This window comes from Dipodomys merriami, unplaced genomic scaffold, assembly GCF_024711535.1.
Source record: "Dipodomys merriami isolate MVZ:Mamm:240054 unplaced genomic scaffold, mDipMer1.0.p SCAF_81, whole genome shotgun sequence".
Lineage (NCBI taxonomy): Eukaryota > Metazoa > Chordata > Mammalia > Rodentia > Heteromyidae > Dipodomys > Dipodomys merriami.
Genome location: NW_027206413.1, coordinates 1,161,432 through 1,180,796, shown reverse-complemented (window position 1 = coordinate 1,180,796; position 19,365 = coordinate 1,161,432). Strand labels below are relative to the sequence as shown.

At 42.4% G+C, this 19,365-nt stretch overlaps 1 protein-coding gene and 1 long non-coding RNA gene across 5 annotated transcripts in view; one reads left to right on the top strand and one right to left on the bottom strand.

Moving 5' to 3' along the window:
- LOC138819718 (paired mesoderm homeobox protein 1) overlaps window positions 1-11,066 on the top strand; it is a 67,851-nt gene extending 56,785 nt beyond the window's left edge. For 2 of the 4 annotated variants that reach the window (XM_070011262.1, XM_070011263.1), the window contains exon 4: window positions 7,749-11,066. In XM_070011262.1, coding sequence (XP_069867363.1) covers window positions 7,749-7,887 — 139 coding nt within the window. In that variant the 3' untranslated portion in view covers window positions 7,888-11,066. Of the gene's footprint in view, window positions 1-2,004; window positions 2,077-6,890; window positions 7,153-7,748 lie in introns of those variants that run through there. The other 2 variants (XM_070011264.1, XM_070011265.1) reach the window with 2 other exon arrangements.
- Window positions 8,818-19,365, bottom strand: part of LOC138819719 (uncharacterized) — a 34,583-nt gene continuing 24,035 nt past the window's right edge. Inside the window, exon 3 of the long non-coding RNA XR_011369586.1 lies at window positions 8,818-9,204. This is a non-coding gene — a long non-coding RNA (uncharacterized lncRNA). The remainder of the gene's footprint in view (window positions 9,205-19,365) is intronic.

Here is a 19,365-nt window from a genome sequence, read left to right as displayed (position 1 = left end):
AAGCTATCCACATGACAATTTCTGTGTGCCTTTTTTGGAGATATCCTACGCTAACTGAACTTTTTATGTAAAATTCTAGACACATTTTCAAAAGCACCCTTAAACTGACCATCTTGACATGATTAGTTTGTTCATATTTGTGGCTAGTGCTCAATATTTTATGTAGATATAGCCCTAGTGTACATATTTTTTGTATTCTACTCTTTTCTTAAAATCATATAGCCTTTTTACTCATTCCACAGTATGCATTTATATCATTTCTCTCTTAGATCCAGAGTTTGTAAAAATTAATTAAAACAATACCATAGAAACTGATGGTTCATATTATGTATGAGAAATAAATTAATCTCCAATATGAGTAGAAAAGCAATGGTTTAAAACAGTTATTTATCAGTAATATGTTTTTCTTCCCCGACTCAATGTTGGCTGAAGTGTTTATATTTTGGTTCATTTCTAAAAATGGCAAAAGTGGTTCTGTTCCTTGGAGATTTTTTTTCTACTATGTTTAGAAATATTCATTACAATTTTACACTTTGAAACTTGCTAGGGAATATAACTATTGTTAATAAAATATAAAAGAAAAACAAGTAATGGGAAACAAAAGAAATAATGGACCTTCAGTGATATGGAAAATGTACTATCTCTGTTGGTACTACGATGTCAAGTTAGTTACATCACATGTTACATTCATTAAAAGACATTTCTCTTGGTTAATCCTCGGACACTCTTTTTTTTTGTTTTTTGTTTTTTTGTTTTTGTTGGTCATGGGGCTTGAACTCTGGGCCTGAACACTGTCCCTGCGCTCTTCAGCTCAAGGTGAGCACGCTACTGCTTGAGCCACAGCGCCACTTCCTATCTGCGGACACTCTTGTGTGGTAGCTGTTTCCTTGCTCCGGCTCCAAACAAGAGGAGACTGAACACTTGTTTTTAAGTCTTCAGTGAGCAGAATTAGAATGCATGCTTTGTGAGTCCTGTTCCTGTCCAACACATGAGGACATCTACCCGTATTTTATTCCCATTAAACCTTACGCTATATTGGCGGTGATGAGAAGTATATGATTTTACAACTCTCTCAGCAACCCTTTCCGATGGAGGGTCTGTGTCAGGTCCGAAACAGCATCCCAGGGTCAGTGAAGACACAGCTCTGTCAGACAGAACCGTTTACTGATTTCTAGGTGCTTTCTTGGAAGGACAGTAAACCAGGGCACGTTTGCAAAATGTCTGAAGTATGGGGAAAATAACCAACCTTTTTTTTTTATGGGCGTCTTTTATGAATTCAGAGTGGTGGCGATATGACTTGTCAAGCCAAAGCACTTTGAGTGAAAAGGGGGAGTGGTCCTGCTAATTAATAGTAGACCACAGGTGTAAGGCAGGATTGCGCCTGGCCGCCTCAACTCATGGCCCTCACTCCTTCCCTGAGGCCTATTACGGGTGACAGTGTCGGCCCCGAAGCAGAGTCCCTCCCAAGAGCAAAGCACTTCCCAGCACGCTCTAGTTCCTTGGCAGGTGTCTCCTTGGTTTGCGTGTGGTTGTGGAAGGAAGCTTGCCTTGGGAACACATACCTGCTTCTTAGTTCAGAACTGTCCTCCCACAGCAAATTGCGAGAATAAAGAAGCGCACGGAGCCAGAGAATTATTGCTGATTTTCAGTGCTGTGCCTTTTGGGTATCAGTGATCAATCCAGACATGGACTTTTGACTAGGACTTGAGCTAAAGTAGCCAAGACCCCATCCCTAGAGCTCTCTGCCCTTCGGAGGGCAGCTGGCAGACGGCCTGGCTGCGCACCATAGGTTCAGAGTGCTATTTTGAGAGGGAGGGCAGACTTCAAAGAAAGCTGGTGACAAGTGGAAAGTCCCTGTCCGCGTCTCCCTTCCCCAGCCCGTCCTCCCCGTCCTCCTCCTCCTCCTCCTCCTCCTCCTCCCCCCGTCTGGTCGCGGTCATGGTGCTGCATGACATCTGCTGAACGCATTTGGCTCATTTCTCCCTTTCACACTTTCAAAAATAGATCCTCGTCCCTCCCAAGATGTTGTTTACACGAGGGACTTCATAACGGATTCTAACGGAGGACCCCGAAAAGGTAATTTGTCAGAGGGTGGGAGTGGCTGCTGGGGGCAGGGCTAGGGGGGAATCAGTGCTCTTGTTGAAGCCGTAGACACGCTCAGAAGTGAGTCCTCACGCAGGGAATCCGTGAGGAAGCCAGGGCCCTGAGGACATGTGTCCATACAGTGAGCGGGAGCGGGAGAGGCCTCGGCAGCCCTCAAGCATGGCCGAGACAGGAACGGAGACTGCGGCAGGAAGGCGGGGTGGATTGGGGTTCTGCGTCTCTGAGTTGCCCCCTACAATGGGGGTGCAGCGCTGTTCACCCTCAGTGCAAAGCTCTAGGTGACTAGCGTGTACCTCAGTGTGTTCTTGTCCTGGCTACTTTGGCTTCTCAGACCATTGATCTTTGTGTGTCACCTTCTATCTAAATTGAGCTAGTAATAGCTTCCTCTCACTCACAAGAGTGTTTGGAACCTATAGATGAGCAAGGGCAGACAGGAAAAGAAGAGCTGGTGGTCACCGAAGGACGTAAGATTCACGGGGTTTATATATACAAACACTCCTAGGAAGATGAACCACTGCAGAAGGGATCGTTGAGCACAGAGTGAAAACGGAGGGCTAACCTGTGAAATCAAGTCCCGGTGCGTCCACTTAGAAGAGATAATAGACATTAAAAATCATCTTCTGAATTTTTAAGCTAAGAGAAAGAAATGATTGTGTGTGTGTGTCTGTGTGTCTGTGTCTGTGTGTGTGTCTGTGTCTGTCCTGGGGCTTGAACTCAGGGCCTGAGCCATGTCCCTGAGCATTTTGTTTCATTTAAAGCTAGCATTCTACCACTTGAGCCACAGATCCGTGTCCAACATTTTGTTGGTTAATTGGTTAAAAGGGTCTCATAGACTGCCCTGCCGGGCCGGCTTTGAACAGCAATCCTCAGATCTCAGCCTTCTTGGTAGCCAGGATTTACAGGCGTGAGCCACGGATCCTCCACAAGAAATGATTTTTTTTTTTAAGTCACACAAGATCCCTTTCAGAAGCATTGATGGGATCTTTCTTTAGAAGTAAGTTTTCCTACAACATTTGGCATTGAGTTTTCTTAGATGAAGCAAGTATGCTTGTATTATTTTTGAGTTGAGAAAAGACCAAACCAAAGAGATGGTCTCCAAAGGTCTCCAGTGTCTCAACATTGCAAGCTCTACAGCTTTGTTAAAGAGCTGGTGAAACCCTAGATCCTCAGAGAGACCCACAGACTTCTAAAGCCCACACACTTGACTTTGGGTGAAATGTTAAACAATTGATCATTATCAAAACAAGCCAAATCGAAAACAATGTTAAAGTTGAAACAGAGTCAAATATTATTCCCCCCACCAAAAAAAAGTTATCATCAACTGTTTGGTGATTTGTAGGATTTACATTAAGGGTGATTAGAAAACAAATGTGTAGATGCCCATTTGTTTCCTGCCTTCAAAATCATCTGGTTAGTAGCATTTTTTTTTGTATTTTCTTGGTGTTGGCAGTTATTGTAACACATTTTTCCTCACAGTAACCTTTCAGAATGGGTTGAATGGATTATAAATGACGTGTCCCAATGCAAACATTATTCCAGTCCTGCTGGTGTGGTTGGTATGCTGCTGGCCATAGCTGGCCTGCATCTGCTAGGAATCTCCAAATAAGGAAATGGAAAAAATTCCAAGCTTTCTTGAATGTGTCAGCTCGGTGAAAGTCCCAGGACAGACTTGAAGAGTCAACACATGGAACACAAGCCTTTTTTAAACATTTAATCTCGAATATCTCAATGCATTTTATTTGGCAGTGTCATTTTTGGTCACAGGCACAAAGCAGCTTTACTAAAAGTTCAGTAGAAACGGTGCCATCAATCACCTCCAGACCTTCAGTTCCTGACTCAGCTCAGATCTCTTCCTTCCAAGGGAACACAACACCAGCAACTTGGTTGTAAAACAGATTCTTAGTTGTTGTCTTGTCCTTAGCATATACTAATCACTTGGTGGTAGCCTTAGCTTTTTATCCCAGGATGTTTAATCCTAGCTGGGAAGAAGCGGTCATTTTACATGGTCTGAAGGGTACATAAATGGAGCTGAAAATAGCTAATTACCCCCAGTGGCCTGCTCTTTGGGGAAGACATTTATTCTAGGGTTCTCTTTCTTGTGCTGAAGCAGCTTTAGAAGCTTCCATGACAAGAAGAACAGGTGATCGTGAGCACTCTTTTGGGTTGGCAGCCATTCCAGGGTGTTGTCACCTCAGGAAGAAAGTCCTCTCCCTCTTCTAATGTCATGTGTGAAGCACGCCTAAGCTGCTCTTAGACTATGCACACATTCGTTCTATTTTTTTTCTGGCCTGTAACAAGGCTTGCGTGGCCCTGTTAGGTCAAAGGACGGCCTATCACTTGAGTAGATGGCATATTTAGCTCACGCTGTAAAACTAGCTGCATAGCACATCATTCGAGTGAGCGATAGCTTTCTTTAGTATATGGACGAACCATCAGACGCCCCTCTTAGACGGTTATAGATTCTAAATGCTTGGTGAAAGGCTATACATTGAGATGGCCTCTGTTCTTTTGTTGCGTGTCAGTCTTGGGGTTTAAGCGCAGGTCCTGGATGCTCTCTCCAAGTCAGGTGAGCTGTCCTGTCTGGGCTGGCCTTGCACTGTGATTCTCAGATCCCGGCACTCTGAGTAGGTAGGATTGCAGGCGGGAGCCACCAGCGCCTCGCTCGGCCTCTGCTCTTTCATTCTGTGTGTGCTGACCGTGGAACTCGGAAATAAGTTCAGTTATTACAACTTGAGGGAGATGCACTCAATATTTTTAAGGCAGCTCTTACCATAGTAAGTCCCCAGACTAGAATAACAGATGGTGCAGTTAGTCAACCCTGAAGTAACTGGGGCAGAGAGAGAGAAGTGTGGTCACTACTATGGTAGACATTTCTGGAAAACAGTTACAACAGCTTCAGTAAACCAAAATAATCCCCATGGTTCCATTTCCTTTTGTCTGCTAAGGAAAGAGAGCCCATCTCTGGTGACCAAAGGCAGTGTGGGGTTCTATGAAATAGGACTTTTTGCTGGTCCTGATTCTTAAATGACAGAAAACACAATTCTCAGAACCTCAGCCAAGAACCTAACACAAATTCCATGACGATCTGCAATTTTCCACCAGAGATTTTTTTTAAGGTTCTCACAGTTTTCACTTTGTGTATAGAGAAATCGTCCAACTTTATTATCAGTCCTTAACAGACAATACACCTCACAACCCCAAGTTTACTGGTCTGTGTTTGAAACGACGTTATGTACCACTCTCACAACTTAATTCTCTCACCAGCATGTGGTTAAGAAAGGCTGATTTGATTGCTTTTTATAATAATCTACCAGTCAGATTCCCAAGCACTAAAGATACCTTTTCTTAAATATTAGGGTTCTTGGTATGTCCTAAGAACCCTATAGGATCTTGAATGGAAGCATCTAAGTGATTATATGCATATGGATTTCTGAATCAAATGATATTTGTTGGTACATTCTGGGGGAAAAAAAGACTTTGTTTTAGTGTGCCATTCTGGTCATTCATCTCACTCCTAATCTAAACCTACCACTTCTGTCCTGTGGTGGACAATGGTAAGAAGTGATAGCCTATTTCATAACTTACCTCTGCTGATATGTTTTTCTTTTTATTGTGAAATGACTTACTATGAACCCCAGACTATGTAACCATCAGCTCTTCTTTTGCTATGGCCTTTTTTGTTCTTTCTACTAAGATAGTGAAATTTACAGAACTACTTCTTAACAATGAAAGAATACTGGTCAGATAGGTCACAGAAGTCATTCTCAGAGCATAGTGATCAATGCACTTGCGTAGAACCCATTTTAATCATACTCTAGCTATAGCTCACTAATTTATTGAGCACCAAACATACGCTAGGTATTTCATCAGCTTTACCAGAAGACACAGTGAACAGGCAGGTGTGATATCAGAGTGATAAAGCTTATGCTTTAGGTCAGTGATATATATTATATAAGTTACTAATTAAAGTGATATACAAGTTATTAATTAAAATTGAATTATATGACAAAACCAAAGGAGAACCTACACTTGTTTAGCTCATTGACTCAGAAATGAGCCATAAGAGTAAAGCTGGCAAATAAAAAGAAAAGAAAAAAGTAAAGTTCTCTCTCTACCACTGGGGCCATGCCTCTCTCCTTGCTTTTAGGCTGATTTTCTTGGGCAAGGGAATGGTGTCTTCGTATCTCAGCTTCCTGAGTAGTGGGGATTATAGGCATGAGCCACTGGTGCCCCAGATTCTTTTTATAACCCTTTCAACTCTCCACCCTTCTGTAGTAACTCACATCCATATGGGAGTGCACACATTCTCTCACACGCTTGTATCAATGCTCTGAGGCTTTTAAAGATGAGTGTATCTGGAAAGATCAAGTGATCTGGAACAAATTATACCTTCTTAACTTGATTTTTCCCTAATTGCTAGTCTCAGAGGTTAAATAGACGATTAAGAGTTTTGGCTGTGAGTCTTGACGATGTGGTGATATGGTCTCTCTATTTGTAGAACAGCTTCAGTTTTCTCTCTTTCTGATCTTGTCACTTGATCCCCAGAACCACAAAGTCCTGTGTGGGTGACAGAATTCCACTGGAAGGCAGGCGGCAGAAAAGCACATGCCCTTCCATTTATAAGTCTATCTCCTTCCAGCCCTCGGTTGAAAGGGATTTTGCTAATCTTAGAAACATCCAGAAATGTTTTCATTTCATTAAAATGTGACTCCTTTTAACTATTTAGGATAAAGTAAAGGAGAATTTGCACCCAACGTCAACATACCATTTCTTTTTTCCTTTATAAGAGATCCATGGATGCAATTAATAATAAAGAAAATCCACCGCTGATGAATTTTAGCCCAGCAGTGTTCCTGACAATGAAAATCAACTTCATGTTTTTCTCAGCAATGTGGAGTGAGCGAGCATTACCGCTGAGGGCCAAGCATGTGAAACTAGAGCCCTGTGTAGTTTATTTAGGAAACTTAACCATTCCCACCACAATGGATCCAGAAGGCAGTTAGGTACTGCTCACATATTTTGGAGAAGAGGCTATGGAAAATCAAAGCCAGTGGGTAGGAGCCTCTTGATTTTGCAGTACTTGATACTATCAATAAGTGTATCAAGAGAAGCAAATAAGTTATGTTGGATTATCTGATTCTCCAAACACATTGCTTGTGATGGTATTTAACTGATCATCTAAAGTACAGCCATCTCGAGTACAGAAGCGATATTCTCTTCAATTTTCTATCAAATGGCTTGCTTTCCTTCTTCACTTCCCCACCCTCTTCAGGCGGGGTGATGTAGGCAGAAAATGAGATTAAAGACTGCTTTAATTAGTCAGCTGATGACAAACCTACTAGGCAACTTTTTCTCTCACCCCAGAAATAAGTCATGACTCATTGTATCCAGCGCAGCAGATGCCTCTCCCTCCCTCTGTCTCATTCTCCTCCGCCTTCCCTGGCATTGCACAACAGGACCACCCTCTTTCCAAACGCCATAGACGCATGGAGAGCTGGGGTTGTAAGAGCCTCCTGAGACCCCGGTCCAGCCTGCCTGTCCCTGCCTGCCCCATCCTGCAAGGACATCCTCCCGGAACACATCCTCCTGCAGCTGTGTGAAACTAACGTCTGTTATTCTCCCTGCTCTCTCCTTTGTCCCTACAGCGCCATGGCCACTTATTCTGCCACATGTGCCAACAATAGCCCTGCACAGGGTATCAACATGGCCAACAGCATTGCCAACCTGAGACTGAAGGCCAAGGAATATAGTTTACAGAGGAACCAGGTGTCAACAGTCAACTGAGGAAAACACAATGATTTAACAGGCCTAAGAAGAGATCACAAACCATGAGACACCTGTCCTGCTCTGTCATTTCTTCATCCGCTGGAGGAAAACAAGTATAAACAAACAAACCAACCAAAGACAGAACTAAAATATTGGGACCATGGCAGAGAAAAGCAGGAGAGGAACAAAATGAAAATTAGTTAACAAATGTACCTCTTCTCTCTGGAACACTACCACCATTTGTTTCTCTGTGTGTTTATTTCATTTTTTCTTTCTATTTATGCTTTGCTTCATATACTCCAAGCTTCATCAGTTAGGTCTAGCCCACCCACTCTCATAATTTGTATGAGATTTAAAACAATGTGCAGTAGCCAAAGAAATCCTATATATACATATATCCATATTCAAAGCGATTAACCTGTAATTTCTCATCAACCTGTTTGACCTCAGTGCCTTACTCCATCATCTTCCTAGATTCTCCCTCAGAATGTTGGAAAAGCCAAAGTCTTTCTGAAGAATCTATGCCGGACATGATTGTCTTTCTCGTGGTCTCCACGTCTGTGGGTTATGAGAAGGTTTTCCAATCAGCTACTAGAAAAAATAATCGTGGACAAGTTCTGATCATTGGCCTATTATTGGATTGACTGATCAACCTAATTGGCTCAATCTGGCTAATTCTAAGCTGTAAACTCTACATCTCGACCACAGAGTTAAGCTCTAAGCTGTAGATATACTTCACACCTTCCTGCAAACAATCAGCAGTCTTACGTGAAAAGACTGTTGGTTGTCTTTCAAGGATTTGCTGTTAAGGGCTATTTGATGGAGAAAATATTTTTTTTTTCACTTGAGAGGGACAGAAATTTCTTCAGGAAAATGAAGACTGAATTGTGAAATGCATGGCCTACATCTCTTTGGTGCCTTCAGTGTAGTCAGACGCACATTTATATATATACTGTATATATTTATATATTTTATATATATAATATTGCAAGCTGGGGTTTGCAGTTTCTCAAACATAGCAAAAAAGCAAAACTCACACTTCCCCGTCCCCACTGCCATAGCGGTGGGACATTAATTAGGCATCTTGCTTGTTTTCTTTTTCTACACAAATGTTCTCAGTAAGGTGGTAGAGCAGTTGGCAAGGGTGTTGTTTGAGAACTAGGACTCCTCACCTTAGAGATTTCAGTCATTAGAAGTTATTTCTGACTATTAAAATGTCCTGGAGGTTGGTGTCAGAACGCTGATGAAATGCTGATCCATTCCGACCTGGCCAGGGAATTCCACTTAAGAGGAGGAAAAGTGTCTAGTCGTCTGCTCTTTCTCCACTCCCTGGAACTGTAACAGACAAAACATACTAAACATGTTCAAGTGAGTACTTAACAGTTGGCTTTAATTCCCAACATTTTAAATACAATTATGGACACACACACACACACACACACACACACACACACACACACACACACATGCACGTGTGCACACACACATATATATTTAGTATTTTGAAATAAAATTTAGCCTCTGGGGTGAGAGAGCCAGCTGAGACTTCTTTGTTTCATTCTCTCTGTTCCCAGCCCTGCTTTCCTAACTTCCTTGCCAGGTGCATTGGAGCATGCTGTGCCTTAGTTTACCTGTTCATAAAAGAAGGGCTTGGCAATTCTTACCTACCTCACAGGGGTGTTGTGAGGCTGTATTCATCTTTGCTTTCCTGTGTTCTCGGTGTGGCCAGCACTTTGTAGCCATGGGAAGAAGGGACTGTAAAGGTGTACAGTGCTAACCAATGGAATGATAGGGTATCTGGAAGGCTTGTCTCTAGCAAGGGAATGCTACAATGTTGTACGAACTCACAATCTTGTATTTGGAAATGAGAAGTAGGTTTATATTTTTAGATGTCTCATAAAGTATGCCATCTGATTAAAGAATAACTAAGGGCACACAGAATAGACACATTTTTAACTTATTCTCATCCTGACCAGCTTGGTTCTAGTCATTTCAATTATTAGTGGCTAGAAAGCTTTAGGTTGATTTTGGCTAAATATACCAGCTTTGAACTCTGAGTGACAGGCAAGGAATTTGGAGTGTAAGATGCACTTTTAATGACTATTAGTATTTCTGATCAGATGGAGCTGACAGTAACTTTGTTTTCAATCTAACAGCTACCAGTCTGAGTATGTATTTCTAACGGTTCTGTACTTCTTCCAGTAATAAGAAGGGCATCCATCTTTTGCATTTAGTTTTCACCACTGACTCTCTTATTTTAACTAAAACATTTTTTATGGAGGTTCCTGTAAAACACTATGCAGCATGCACTATTTGCTTCTAAGAAATCTTCCATTTGTTGTTCTTTTGTCCCATTGATCGCTGTGGATTATCAGGTTTGGAAGGAACAGTATATCCTTGAAGATCAAAACATTCTTTGACTTGAGAAGTGAGTGTAATCCAAACTTTAGAGGGTTGGAGTTTAAAGAGAGGCTTTGGGTTCTGGAGAGCAGGCACAAATCACACGTGCAAAGGGTTTGCTCGGAAGAGGTGACTCTTAGAAGCAGGAGAGGAAAGGTAGAGGGTCATGTGAAACAAGTCATTTGAAACCGTCACACTGACACCCATGTCCAGTGGCCAACAGAAAAGTTTGTGCCTATAAACCCTAACAGTCGGGAAAACCTTCATCTCGTGCCTTGGACAAGCAATGTCTGGAAATTTCTCAGAGCAATGGTGCTGGCTAGTCACGAGAATGCTCACTGCTGGTAGGTCAACGCACGAGCATCTATTATCTGAGCATGTGATCAGGAAGTACACATGTCGTCCTAGCATTCACTTTGGTCTGCTTATTATTGATCTAGAAACAAGTTGGATAAGTGGTTTGGAGGAGTCGACTTCTGTCCCTGCAGCCAGGCAGCAGAAGAGGGTCCCAGTGCCCCAGACTGCAGGCACAGCCCTATTCACCAGCTGTATTCCCAGATGCAGATGAATACCTATGAACCATCTGTGTCCCCAGTTGCTCCCTAAACATGCTGATTTGTAGGGCACTTGGCAGATTAAGCCAGAAGAGGTGACCTAATTAAAAGAAAAAATGGAATGAATAAAGATCTCGTAAGAAATGTAAAATGTAAATTATATCTTGCTTTATGATGTAAAATATACATTGTTTGCGCTAGAGTAGAAATGATTCCTTTTCAATAAAATGAAAGAACGATGCAGTGATGTCTTTCGTTATACACATTGGAGTCGGCTGATTCATTCTTTTTGAGCTGACTTTTTGTTATCCTTAAATAGCTGTACAAAGGGGTTTCCATTCAACACGCCAGTTTGTGGGCACAAAGGGTAAACCAGTCTCCCTCCTGCCCATCATGCCCTCAATTTTCCCAATTCCAGTTTCACATACAGATGTTGAATATCATGACTGCATTCACCAACGCTTTTTCTCGCCCTTCACCTCCCCTGAGCCCCTGGACCGCACTTCCCTGACAGCCCACCTTCCAGGTTCTTGGCATTCATTTTGTTGAAGGAGAAGTTAATTGCTCAAAGGAGTTACACCATTGGAATCCTACACTTCACATACCATATTTTAGCTAATACATTTGTGTATGAACACATATAACCCTGTATATGTTTATATGTATATAGACAAATATGTAATTTAGATCTAACATCCAGTTATGAGAGGAAATGCGCATCCTTTTTCTCTCTGAGCCTAACTTACTTCACTTAACATACTTTTTAAAAGTCCAGCCTTGTTCCTGCAAGTTACATAATACATTCTTCCTGATTAATGAGCAAAATTTCATTATCTGTCTGTCTGTCTTTTTGTTGGGGGAGTGGGGGGGGGCGGTCGTGGGGCTTGAAGTCTGGGCCTGGGCGCCGTCCCCGATCTCTTTAGCTCAAGGCGAGCATTCAACCACTTGAGCCACAGCGCCACTTCTGGTTTTCTGGTGGTTAATTGGAGGTAAGAGTCTCACAGACTTTCCTGCCCAGGCTGGCTTTGAACTGAGATCCTCAGATCTCAGCCTGCTGAGTAGCTAGGATGACAGGCGTGAGCCACCAGCACCAGGCCCTAGATAGTGTCTTTTATGGTAGTATCTTTGCAAGTGTCTTTGCTACACGACTCATATTCTTCTGGATCAATGTAAACTCTTTGAACTTTAAAGACATCTGCTAGAACACAGGCTGACATTCATATGAGTGAAGGTAAGAAGGACTTGTGAGAAAAAGAATTCTATCAGAATACGATATTCTTTCCTGTTACAAAAGGAAAATAATGATTTTTTAAAAAGTAATGACAGTGGTGATCACAAGGGGATTTTAGAATCATGGGTAAATGTATGGCAGGATTTTTATGAAAGCTTAGTGTTTTTAAAATCAACATCGTAAGTAACAGTAAGAATAGATACTTGATGACCAACAAAAGACAATAAAGCATGTTGGAGTATGTAAGGAGCAACATGCAGTATATTAAGTACCCCTTGTGCATAGCATGGGGCGTAATAATGGAACGTGTAAGCCACGTTGTGAGATACAAGTTCTGTTTGCACACAATATCTGGTGCAAAAGACAACTCAAGCTTGGACAAGTTTACAGAACAGTTCAGGACAATAACTTAATAAATATCAAAACAAATAAACCAGACAGAAGGATTCCAGAAAGAGAAAGACAACATGAGCGAGAGTGGGAGAAGCATTTTATAGCCAAACTGGGAGTCATCAACAAGCTTTTATTTGGCCGGGGAGTGGGAAATAGAAAGAACAGAATAAGGGCAGTGATACAGATGCGAGGAATTTGGCCCAGGGAAACATGGCAGGATGATTGCTGATGGGATGGAAAGTTTATTTTAAAGCGGAGCTGAGGAAAGTTCTGAAGGCTGAGGCTGAATCTTCATCCTGGGAGAAAGGAGTTTGAGCTTTTCCTCAGGCCACGGAGATCTAGTCAAGGTTATTAAGCAGAAAAAAAGCCATGCAAAATATACTGTTTTAGTAAGGCTGTCCTTTAAAGAATGAAGGTAAACTAGAGCAGAACAAGAATGGGAAATAGATCAAACTTGTTACCTGGGAAACAAAAAACAAAGAGGAAGAGGGGAGAGATCTTGTAAGGAAAGAGTTAACAGGACGTAGTAGAAGGAACAGAGTCAAAAACCAATGAAAACCGATGAGTAGAAGAACACATCCCTGATTTTTAAAAAATGACAAAAAGACCAATAGAAACAGAATGGTCCAGTCACAGGGGATGGCAATTGAAGTTTTAGATACATTATTAAGCCTGAAAAATCAAATATAATCGTCCAGGCAGTGAAGATACGAAAATGGGACCTGACCAAGAATACGGATGGAAGTTGGAGATCACGTTCTAAGCTTATCAAACTAGTTGTCAAAAAGGCTTGGCTCCAAGGGTAGTTACTCAGTCTCCAAGTTTTCCAGAGTCAGGACACCATCACTAGGAATTTTAGATCTTGGAATGAAGCCCATACTTTGTCTCTAGATTCTAAAGTGGGTGGCTGAGATATATTTCTTGTAGATCTAGAGGCTAAGAGTCCCAGATCAGAATAACATCAGGTTCAGAGGCCGGGACGGCTCTCTGCTCGTCACAGCCCACAAGCTGGAGAGCGTGAGCTCACTTCCTTTCCTTTTGATAGGGCCAGAGTCTTGAGGACTCCACCCTCCTGACCTCATCTAAGCATGATGATTTCCCAGTATCCCCACCTTCCTCAGAGCCAGCTGGCGGGGATGCTGATTCAATATGCAAATTTTAGGTGGATGCAAACATGCAGACATACCTTTTGGCCAGATACAGTCTTCCTGCCTCTCCCTCTCTGAGATGCCATGCACTCCTCCAGATGCCCACCTGGATGCTCTACCACGAGCGTCTGAGCTTTCGAGACCCTTGACCAAATTATCCCAAGCCTGGGTGTCTGGGGTACTCACAGACCTGGGTTATGCATTCTACAGTCGCCATGCACGTTTGTACATGTCCTTTTTATTTGGTGGACACGTGGTGCTGGATGAGGAGAAGTAGACTCCTGGGATCTGACCCTCCCTGTACTCCCATGTTTTTCCAAGTCTGAGCATTCTAACACAAACTTGGCTTCTCAGGTGTTGGGATGGAGGTGTATTTGCTCAAGTAGGAGTGTAGAATGCAATTTTACGATTGATTAGCATGGTTTGTAACATAAAAAAAATAGAAATGAATATCCAGATGTTTAATGGGTACTTTGTGCTGAGCCCGGGAACAGATAAGGACTGAGCTTTTATCTCCCTCCCCACCCCAACCCCCATTTTCTCTCTTGTTTTCATTAGTTTTTGGGCAGACAGAAAACAGGGCTAGTAACAGCTTTCACTGATTTGCATTCTGGCAAGAGGCAAAGAAAGAATTTTCTGCACTGGTTCTAAGCAGAATAATCCCAGGGAACGAATGTGGCCTGGCTTGGGTTATTGTGGCCTTTTTGAAACAGCCCAGAAGTCAGGAAAGTGGCGTCCTCTGATTGGCCAGATTGCCACATGCAGGATACTTGGTTATGCGTTGGGAGAAGCCTCTAAAAGAAGGAACTGCTGTGGTCAGCTGGAACGGGACAATGGGCTGGTAGACGACCCAGGTCCAGGGGGGCGCTTGCCTGGCTTCCCTCTTCCCCCTCGCCATGCCCTGCCTGACCTGCACCAGCAACGCCCCAGGCACTTACCCGGGGCTGGGAGGCACACGACTGTTTAACTGTTTTGTATATATATATATTTTATTGTAAAGGCACTGTACAGAGGGGTTACAGTTCCATGAGCAAGGTCATGAGTCCATTTCCTATCAAGCATTGTTACCTCCTCCTTTGCTTTCCCCCTACCATCCCTTCCCTCCCCACCTCCCGACTTCCCTCCCCTAGCCCCAAAGTTGTAAAGTTCATCTCATTGTTATAACGGGTCAACCTGTATCCTTATTTCAGGATTTTGTTATTTCCCTTCTCCTCCCCAAATTAGAAAGATGCAGGGCACCGGAATCAAATACACTGACAACAGGGGATCTATCATGGGGAAAGAACATACAAAATAAACAAAAATCACAGGGTGCTTTATAAATACATTAAAAACATGATTTTTCAAGCACATGTGTAGGTAGTTTCTGATGACTCTGCACCTTATAGCCAAATGGCTTGATTAACCATCCCTGGTGGGTATGGAGAAGAGAAATGAGCAGCAGTAAAATTCCGACTGAGGGCGAAGCAGAGCGAAATGATATGCGGCGTTTACTTGTGGACAGCACGTGAGACGGGAAGTGGGGGGGGCTCACTCCCCGGACCGACGCTCCTCAGCTTCTGCCTGCGTTGGCCTTTGCTTTCAACTTTTGCCCGTAAGTCCCCCTGAGAGCTGACCACGAATGGTAGTGAGTGCAAGACCGACGCGTGCCTCTTTAAGGCATGGCTCAACTGCCTTTTGCCTCAACTTTCTGACTCTGTTGCTAATAAACAAGGCCAAAAATCTAGTTAAATCGTATTTTTTTGGTCAGCTGTGGGGCTTGAACTCTGGGCCTGGGCACTGTCCCTGAGCTCTTCAGTTCAAGGTGAGTGCTCTACTACTTGAGCTACAGCTCCATTTCTGGTTTTCTGGTGATTAATTAGAAATTAGAGTCTCCTGAACTTTCCTGCCCGGGCTGGCTTTGAACCGTGATCCTCAGATCTCAGCTTCCTGAGTAGCTAGGATGACAGGCGTGAGCCACCGGCGCTCAGCTCTCAGTTCATTTTTCACCTGTCAGGATGGGATTCAAGAGTTCTGCTTATCCTTGGGACCCTGGTTTCAAGGCATCATCCCAGTCTTCTCTGTGGACAGAGTGACATAGTGGTTTTGGGCAAAGAAGATATGATGACTGTGTTCTCACCCAGCACCCTGGCAAGTCGGGATCTACAGTGGGCAGTGGTGGTAGTGTTGTGCTACCTTTTAACAGGTCCATGGGATCTCTCCCTCCCTCCCTCCCTCTCTCTGTCTGTCCATCTCTGTCTCTCTGTCTGTCTCTCTCTGTCTCTGTCTTCTCTGTCTGTCTCTGTCTGTCTCTGTCTGTCTCTGTCTGTCTGTCTGTCTGTCTGTCTGTCTGTCTGTCTGTCTGTCTGTCTCTCTCTCTCTCTCTCTCTCTCTCTCTCTCTCTCTCTCTCTCTCTCTCTCTCTCTCTCTCTCCAGGGTCTTGCCTTACAGCCCAGGCTGGCCAGGAACTCAAGATCCTCCTGGCTCAGCCTCCTGAGCATTGAGATTAAAGATGTGAACCACTACACCTGGTCTCTCTAATGTATCCTAAGCCTCAGTACTTTCTACTCAATTTTAAACTTCATGCCTTTTCTCTAAAAGGGAAACTGCGTGTGTAATTGGGCAGATTCTGACCTTCAGTCTCACCTCTGGTACTGAAGAGCTAACCATGCGTGTACTGTGACCCTCTAGGTTCTCCACATTACCAAACCTCACCAGATCTGCAATTAGTATGTGAGGTGTAAACACATTGCTTCCACATCTCAATATCTACCTTCCAGAGTCCCTACTTATAAACTTAGAGGTCTCAACAACCAGATGAGACTATCCCTTCAGAGTGACCATTGAAATATACGGTACATAGTTACATGGCACATCCTGCCTTTTAAATCATAACCTAGTAAAATCATTGAACTTTACAGTAAATGAATTCACTAAATAACATGCCCCTAAGAGTAGTGCCTGACTTTCTGGGATTCCTGGAAAATATCCCTTCATGTTATTCTAGCGATAACAAGGAGGAAGCTATCTAGGTCGTCTACAAATTGAAGGCATCTGAAAACGATCTCTCAGAGTTATGTATTTATTTGCTCAATGTCACCCAGATTAGTGGAGGTAAAATAAGCCTAGCCATCCTGGAGAGCTAGAAAAACTTGCATATGTGCACAGGAAAACATGAACAGAAACTCTATGCCAGCATGGTTCACAACAGCAAAATATTGAAAATAAAATGTCCGTCAATGGTCGGAGAAATAGAATATGATATGTTTATGCACTTGAATATTAATCAGAAATAAGTAATGAATGAACCACTTCTACATGCATCCACTTGGATATGTCTCAGAAGTATTCCACAGTATATAAATTCAAAATGCAGACAGCATCACATGTAGGAAATACATGTAGGAAAATACAATAGGATGCATAATAATGAGAAGTAACTTTAACCTTAGAAAACTCTTGAATTGTTTCAACTTCCGAGAAAGTATATGGAATTGAGATAGGCATTCTGGGTGAATGAAATACATCTGAAATATTTTATTAATTAAAATATGAGTTCAGCTGGGCGCCAGTGGTTCACACCTGTAATCTACGTACTCCGGAGGCTGAGATATGAAGATTCAAAGGCAGTTTGGGCAGGAAAGTCCGTGAGACTCTTATCTCCAATTAATCACAGAAAAAGCTGGAAGTGGAGCTGTGGCTCAATGGGTAGAGTGCCAGCCTTGAGCAAAAGGAGCTCAAGAACAGTATATAGGCCCAGAGTTCAAGCCCCAGGACTGCCCAATAGAATAAATAAATAGACCGATAGATAGAGGATAGATGATCTCTGTATATAGTCTCTATATAGAGATCTATAGATCTATAGAGACAATATCTACATAGAGATCTATCTATCTACATATATCTGTATATGTAGGCTTTATGTATGTTTGTATCTACTTATATAGAGATAGATATCTGGGTCGTGAGTATAGCACATTCATTGCATTTATCTGTGCGCTTTTGTGCTTGTTATATTTCAAGGTTTAATCATAGAAAAATGCTGGGCGTGCTACTCTTACGACTTTGGCAGGGCCACCTGTGGGCTGGAGATGGAGGGGATGTGTTTATGTAGTTATCAGCTTTGCTCTAGCCAAACAGAGAAGAGGGATGCTATATTACATTTTTTTAAGAAGCCAAGGAAAGTTCTATATATAACTCTACTCATCCAATCAAAGCTTTCTACAAAGAGGGATTGATGTCTGAAAGATTTCTACCAACTCTTTCTCTTAGTCTGTCCTCGTGTCTAAATCCCCCTGGCGGGGCTGGGGTTTCTTCTGCCTCTATTGCTTGTTTAAGGGTCTTCCATTCCAGAAGCCTTGACCCCAACCCTGCCCTGATGTGGTAAGGAGCTGTTTTCAGGGCTACATGGTCTTAAAGGAACAGTGCATAGTTTTGATCCACAGGAGGCCTGGGATGGATGCAGGAGAGAAGTTCATGAATGGGGTACGAGACTCTCACTAAAGAATTAGGGAAAAAATGGAAACTATGGAGGGAACTTTGAGGGAATGATGATGTAACGGGATAAACATGGACTGCGTGAAGACCTTGCATTGTTATTTGCTTTTAGTGCCTTGTGGAGCAAGTTGCGGAACCCAAGTCTTTTCTTCATTTGTAAATTAAAGAAAATATATACAAAAAAAAGAATGACAATCAGGTGAAAACCTTGGAGTCTTTAAAAAGCCAACATGAAAAAGGGAGACTCTGAACATGAACTACGAAAGCCAGAAGGCAATTTAGGTCAAATCGTAGATGTCAGCCGGGCACCAGTGGCTCACGCCTGTAATCCCAGCTATTCAGGGGGCTGAGGACTGCTGTGTGAGCCAGCCCTGGCAGGAAAGATTGTGAGTCTCTGATCTCCAATAAACTATTCAGAAAAAGCCAGAAGTGGTGCTGTGGCTCAGGTGGTAGGGTCGTGAGCAAAAGAAGCTCAGTGTCAGTGCCCAGGCCTAGATTCAAGTCCCAGGACTGGGAAAAAAAGTCACAGAGGTAACTCAGATAATTCTACTAAAATTTTCTTCACTAAGAGATACCAGTCTGGCTGGTTGTAGGGGGGAAGCGTAAAAGAAAAAGCACTATATATCAGACTTTTCCATGTGGTAAACCACCAATCTGAGTAATGGAACAATGACTTCTACAGCTCACTCTAAACTTGACTCTAACTTGTATGTGAAAAATATATATAAATTTATATATATAAGATTCAAATATACATAAAGATATAAAATGTATATGTAAATGTGTCATTTATAGATACAGACATATATACATACATGAAAAACTATAATAAATATGAAAATTATATATTAGCATATATATCACTATATATGGAAAATTATCATATGCCTTGTAGATAGTATTCTCAATTTTTTTCTACTCTGAGTGGTGTGTACCAGAACAAGTAGGTTGCCAGCTTCTCATGAGCTAATACAGTGGCCAGCTCTGGGATACAAGGTTCACAAACCTTGCAACATGCAAGTTTTGAGATGTTCTTATGGCAAAATCAAACTTAGAAAAGAAAAAAAAGAAGAGAGGAAGAAATGAAGGAAGAGAGAGAGAGAAAGAAGGAAGGAGAGAAAGAAAAAAGGAAGGAAGGAGAGGAAGAGAGAAGAGAAAGAAAGAAAGAAAGAAAGAAAGAAAGAAAGAAAGAAAGAAAGAAAGAAAGAAAGAAAGAAAGAAAGAAAGAAAGAAAGAAAGAAAGAAAGAAAAAGAAAGAAAGAAAGAAGGAAGGAAGGAAGGAAGGGAGGGAGGG